Genomic DNA, 6,638 nt, shown 5'->3' on the forward strand with positions numbered 1-6,638 from the left:
TGTCGGTAAGCGAGACATTTGTGAAGCGAGTTTAGCCCCATTTTATAAACTTTCCAGCCACGGTGGTTAAGTGGATCACTGCAGTTGTTCAGTTAGTGACGTGGCTGTTAAATGAACCCGGCTTCCCCCGTTGGCTCGGCTTGCCTGAAGGTCGCAAAAGGGGATCGCGTGACCCCCGGGAGACTGCAACAGTCCTAAGTACAGGCCAGTTGCCAAGCATCTGAACGTTGATCACGTGACCCTGGGGATGCCACAACAGATGTAAGCGTGAAAAACAGACGTACATCGCTTTTTTCAGTGCCGTTGTAACTTCGAATGAACTGTCGTAAATCGAGGACTACCTGTACAATTGCTCTGGGACCCTCCCTGTATGCCCCTGGCCCCACTCACCTCTCCCAGGAAGTAGGAGGCTGCTGCCCCGTGCGAGGAGGGGGAACTGGGGGTGTAGGGGTCGGCATACATGGGGGAAGACGCGAGAGAGGCGTATTCCAGCGTTTGGGGAGCAGGGCAGGTCTGACTCCTTGGCACGTTCCACTGCTTCGGCTGCAGAGGGGGGACAAAAAAGTCAATTTGGGTGAGAAATCCAGCTGTGGATTTCCTGGGAAGGGCACCTGCAGGGCCCTTCCAGATGCTCCTCAATCCCAGGCAGGGAGGCTTGCCCCCCCCCCCCCAGGCAGGGCTTCGATTCCAGAGCTCTGCCTTCTTCCCAAATTCCGAGATTATTCTCAGCTCGTACATGGTTCAAGTCCAGGTGCAGCGGGCGCACGGCGGGATGCTCCTGTTGCGCCAGTGCTGAGAAGGGCTCATTGTACACGGGAGAGACGCCCTCGCCACGGGGGTGCTTCGGGACGAGTGGGAAGGGGCCTTTCTTGTCGGCGTTCTCGCCGGGGCCCTGGGGCTGCTGCGGCGGCGGTGGCGGCGGGACGCCCTTCCCTTTGGACTTTCGAGAACTGCCTTTTCGTTTCAGCTCGGCTTTCGGCATTCCTGTCCCTGCCGGGGCTCGCTTTCCCAGGCACTGCAACAAGAAGAGGCACCGTTTAGGAATCCCCGAGCAGAAAAATCACATGGCATGCAAAAAGGGGACAAAAAACCTCTCCGAGCTTGGTGGTTTTCTCGCAGACGTTTCGTTACCAAACTAGTTAACCTCGCCAGGGACTTGGATATGAACAGAGAGCAAAGGACACTCCCTTCCAGCATGGATGCTATTACCTAGTTGGGTAATGAAACGTCCGCAAGAAGACCATCCAACTAGGTCACGAGAGCACCAGTTCTAAGGAACGTTCAGTCAGACGGGCCTTTGGGCCAGCTTCTCCCAATCTGGTCCCTCTCCATAGGTGTGGACATTTAATTCCCCAAAGTTAATGGAGAAGCTGAGGAGTTGATTGGTGCCCTCTGGATAAATGGACTTTATTCTTAGGCTCTCCAGCCAATTTTAGTTGGCGAGTAGAAAATAACTGGAATGTGGGGTCTGTGACGCTCTCTGAGCTTGGTGGATTTCTTGCAGACGTTTCATGACCCAACTAGATAACATCCTCAGTGCTAGAAGGGAGTGGGGTTTGCAGAATGGAGGAGGAGGAGGAAGAAGAAGAGGATTATGGGGTCCTTGGTGCTCTCTGAGCTGGGTGGTCTTCTTGCAGACGTTTCATGACCCAACTAGGTAACATCCTCAGTGCTAGAAGGGAGTGGGGTTTACAGAGTGGAGGAGGAGGAAGAAGAGGATTATGGGGTCCTTGGTGCTCTCTGAGCTTGGTGGCTTTCTTGCAGACGTTTCATGACCCAACTAGGTAACATCATCAATGCTAGAAGGGAGTGAGGTTTGCTCTCTGTTCATATACAAGCCACTGATGAAGTTACCTAGCTTGGTAATGAAACGTCTGCAAGAAGACCACCAAGCTCTGAGACCATCAAGGACCCCTCAGTCCTCTTTCTCCTCCTCCTGCTTTTCTCCCCCACTCCACAAACCCCACTCCCTTCTAGCACTGATGAAGTTACCAAGTTGGGTAATGAAAGGTCTGTAAGAAAACAAGCAAGCTCAGAGAGGACCAAGGACTCCACAGTTCAGCTCAGAGCTATAAATATTCTGTTCTATTAATAACTGGAATCCTGTGAACTCAACATAAAACTAAAGGTTTCCTATGGACCGGGCCAATCCATATTCCAGCAACACAATCCTTATTTAGCAGCTGTGCTCAAAACCTTTGAAGAGGAACTCTTAACGGGGCCTACAAAGGAATAACAGAATAACAGAGTTGGAAGGGACCTTGTGGGTCATCTAGTCCAACCCCCACCCCCACCCAAGCAGGGGACCCCACACCATTTCTGACGGAGGGCAGTCCAGTCTCTTCTCGAAAACGTCCAGCAATGAAGCTCCCACAACTTCTGAAGGCCATCTCGGATGGGCTCTAACTGGAAGACCAGGATCACCCAAGGAACGCCAGCCTTTCCAGATCTTTCAAGTCAACTTGCCTTTTTTTTCTTCTTCTTCCCACAGGCCCCTACGAGGTTGGTACTGCTGCTTGAAGCCCACCACCCATTATTTCGAACCTCCAACTTACGCAGGCTGGTTGCGGCAGATGGTTTTCAGCTAACCGGTTCTCGGGTACCACATCAAACAAGTGTCTCTCGGACAGAGAAGCCGTACTGGTTTGGGAGTGGTGGGTGGACGTCGCCCCCTTCCCGGCAGACGCCCAGGAATTCGTTCTGCCCTCCGAGGTGAGTGACCCTCTTCCGCTTCCTGAAAACTAAACCAACCAAGAAATTAAAATGTACGGAATTTGGGGCGGGCAAGAGAAGATCAAATACACTGAACGATTGGCATGGGGGAAAGAATGCAGTCCTGGCCTTGGAAGGGGGGGGGAGAAGAGCGAAAAGTTAAGGGGTCGGTTTCCGAAGAGATTACAGTATGATTTACAACCGTTCCTTTACTGACTAAAGTCACAACGGCAACTGAAAAAGAGGATGAATTTCGGAATTGAGTTAAGATTTTTAGATGGGCGAAAGGAAACAGACTTTGGAGCGTGACAGAGTTCCTAATCTTGTTTGCAAAACTGGCTAGGAACTAGGATGCAAGGGATTAAATGCGGACTGACTTCATTGAAGAAGTGAATGTAACAACCTGGCTGGTCTGGGGAAGCGGGCTGGGTCCTCGTGGGAGCATGGATGGGAGACCACTCAGAAATGTATTTAAAAAAAATATTATTTACAGTCCAGGTAGCTTTCGACTTACAACTTTTCATTTAGTGATTGTTCGAAGTTACAAGAGCACTGAAAAAAGTGACTTATGACCCCTTTGTCACACTTAACAACTTTTGCATCCCCATGGTCACGTGATCAAAATTCAGACGCTTGGCAACTGGTTCATATTTACGACGGTCGCAGTGTCCTGGGGGTCACGTCATCCCCTTTGGCCACTTTCAGACAAAGTCCATGGGGAAGCCAGATTTACTTAACAACCGTGTTACTAACTTAACAGCTGCAGCGATTTACTTAGCAACGGTAGCAGGAAAGGTCGTAAAACGGGGCTAAACCCGCTTAACAAATGCCTCACTTTGCAGCGACAGAAAATCTGGGCTCAACCGTGGTGATAAGTTGGGGACTAGCTGTCCTGAGAAAGAGGAAAAGGTGAGAAAGAAACTCATGAATAGCCCAGCTTGATTTTGCTAGGTATAAGACGGAGTAGAGAGAAACGCATTCAAGATTCTAATACACCAAGAAAGTCACATTCCCAAGATCCTGTCAAGCACCAGGGAAATCGGGAGATCCAAGCAGCTCAAATGGGTGTAAAGATTTATTGCAAGCTGGAGCTCTTTACAAGAGCTGTACAAGGGAAATTAGCGGGAGAGAAGAGTAGAAGGAATTCAAGGTGGGCTGGAGTTAGATCTCTTGTGGGCACGCAGGGACTCATGACTGATGACGCCTTTGACGCCTCCCTCCCTTGGGCTCAGCCCGGTTATCCAGATCCCTTTTAAGTGCTTGTTCCTTGATCTGGCCTACTCCAAAGGGCTCACAGGCACAATATACCAGCAATTTCAAGAGGCCGAATCTAAGAACACCTTCGATATTCTTTTCAGAAGCCTCCCAGCCCACCTGCACGATAGGCCAAAGTGATTTTCCTCCTTCTGTTGGGAATTAACCTCAACGGAGCTTTGAAGTGTTTTTAGTGTCCAACCCACATACTAGGTGTATTTGTGAAGCATCCTGTGCCAAATGAATGCTGCCATTGTGGTGTGTTCTTAGTCCTGTCTGGGTTAAGGGGCCTTGGCTTGGCCAACTCTATTGGACGGAGTTAGGCTAGGAAGAGGATTTAAGCAAGGGAACAAAGAATCATTCTCCTCCTACGCATAATGCAGAATTGTGTTGTAAGCTAGACAGGAAACAGCGCCCTACCTGCGCCAGGTGAGAAGGCTTTAACCCGGAGAAACTGTCCGATCCAGAGAGGGAGGAATCTGCGTGGCGGAACTGAGCAGTTTTAAGACAATAGAGCCACTCTTGGTAATCTTCGTAGCTGGAACAAATCACCCGGATGGAGTTGATCAGCCGGCCTGTAAGAAACAAGAGGTCACCTCTTGTTCGGAACAAAACGGGAGGTTTTTGATTCGGATCTCTCAACAGGAAGGGATCCTTCGGAATCTCATGTGGATCCTTCAGAATCCCCCATTCCTCGTCTCTTTCTAACGGAGGGATGTCCGTGGATGGATTCAGCGTCTCCCCCTGACAGAGCAGGTGCTCAGATGCCTTTTGCGCCCGCTTCTTAAGCCCACAAGCTTAAGTCAATAAGGGAAGCTGGATTCATTTAACGACCACGTGGTTCATTTAAGGACAGCAGGGATTCAATCCGTGGCACAAAAAAGTTAGTTGCGCCGACTTACTTTTAACAATCTCCTTGCTTAGCAATGGAAGTTCTCGTCCCAACTGCAAGTGGGGAGCTACCTGTAATCTCTTTCTCTTGATATCTAAACACACACACACGTACACACACAAAACGTGTACATGCAAGCAAAGGACCCACCTTCTATTAGAAAAGCAGTCTTCTCTTTTTCCTCAAATTGGACTTGGATGGCATTCAAAGGCAACTCTCCCTGTTTGCAGGAAAAAGAAAAAAAAATCAGACGCCCTTTGAAATATCAAAACCCAATTCCTGCAGCCGTTCTTCGTGCGTTTTAGTCTCCAGCCCTTTAATCCTCCTAGTTGCTCTTCTTTGCACTTTTCCCAAAGTCTCAACATCATTTTTGTAAAGGGGGTGACCCAAAACTGGGTGCAGCGTTCCAGGTGTGGCCTCACTAGGTTTTTGTAAAGCGGTACTAATACTTCCCGTGACTTTGATTTTGAATTTTGGCCACGAGTTGAGCACTTACAACTACGGTTTAGTGACTGTTCAGAGTTACAACAGCACTAAAAAAAAAAAAAGGTCGCTTACAATCGGTCCTCACTCTTACAAATGGTATGACATCCCCGTGGTTACACAATCAAAATTCGGATACTTATATATATATATATATATACTTATATATATCCTAAAATCGGACGTGAATCATTTAACAATCACTTTGCTTAGCGATGGACGTTCTGATGCCAGATATAGTCGTAAGGTGAGGACTCCTGTAAAATGGTCCATCCCCCAGAGAGGTTGGGCAGGATTTAAGGAAAAACTCATACTGTGACATTTTCTCACACAACACTCCCCACCCCTCTTGTTTTTAGTTAAAAAACCGGTCGCTCTCAAGCAATGCTTTGCAGAGATTCTCGGGGTTTTGACGATTGTTGACTGAATCCTTGTGTCTGAAGTCAACACTTTTAGAGTTAATTCCCTGGTTTGAAAAATTTCCATCTCCTAAAGGACTTTGTACCCCCCCCCCTGGAGTTTACCAACCACAAATCCTTCAAGGGTCTGCAAAAGCCTGTTTTTTCCTTCTCCAGCAATTTTGCAAGGGGGCTGAAGGCTGATTTTCAAGGAGGGGGTCCCATTAGAAGGACTCCCCACCCAAAACCGAACAAATTAAGTGTGTTTGCATTTGTGTGTGCAGAAGGATGAATGCAAGGGGAAGAGTCTGAAGCAGAGGTGTCCACCCTTGGCAACGTTAAGGCTGCTGGACTTCAACTCCCAGAATGCCCCAGTCAGCATAACTGCATTCCCCAGCATGACGGCGTGGCTGGGGAATTCTGGGAGTTGAAGTCCACAGGCCTTAAAGGTGCCAAAGTTGGACACCCCTGGTCTAAATGGGTGCAGAAGAACCTCTTTTATAATAATAATAATAATAATAATAATAATAATAATAATAATAATAATAATAATAATAATAATAATAATAATGATGATGATGATGATGATGATGATGATGATGATGATGATGATGATGATGATGATGATAATAATAATAATAATAATAATAATAATAATAATAATAATAAAAAAGTTGGAAGGGACCTTGAAGGTCATCTAGTCCAACCCCCTGCTCAGGCAGGAAACCCAATACCATTTCAGACAAATGGCTGTCCAGTCTCTTCTTAAAAACTTCCAGTGTTGGAGCATCCACCGCTTCTGGAGGCAGGTTGTTAATAATAATAATAAAGTTGGAAGGGACCTTGGAGGTCATCTAGTCCAACCCCCTGCTCAGGCAGGAAACCCGATACCATTTCAG

The 6,638-nt window shown here is 47.8% G+C and overlaps 1 protein-coding gene across 1 annotated transcript in view; it reads right to left on the bottom strand.

Moving 5' to 3' along the window:
- The window catches only part of LOC114923622 (pleckstrin homology domain-containing family N member 1-like), a gene marked incomplete at its 5' end in the record, with an annotated part of 7,993 nt that extends 2,915 nt beyond the window's left edge, over nt 1-5,078 (bottom strand). The window contains 5 exons of the mRNA XM_029286808.1: nt 391-543; nt 737-1,015; nt 2,556-2,741; nt 4,387-4,541; nt 5,009-5,078. Coding sequence (XP_029142641.1) covers nt 391-543; nt 737-1,015; nt 2,556-2,741; nt 4,387-4,541; nt 5,009-5,078 — 843 coding nt within the window. The remainder of the gene's footprint in view (nt 1-390; nt 544-736; nt 1,016-2,555; nt 2,742-4,386; nt 4,542-5,008) is intronic.
- Between the last annotated feature and the right edge of the window lie 1,560 nt (nt 5,079-6,638).

The sequence above is a fragment of the Protobothrops mucrosquamatus genome, unplaced genomic scaffold (assembly GCF_001527695.2).
Source record: "Protobothrops mucrosquamatus isolate PMUCROS unplaced genomic scaffold, P.Mucros_1.0 scaffold5143, whole genome shotgun sequence".
NCBI classification, from domain to species: domain Eukaryota; kingdom Metazoa; phylum Chordata; class Lepidosauria; order Squamata; family Viperidae; genus Protobothrops; species Protobothrops mucrosquamatus.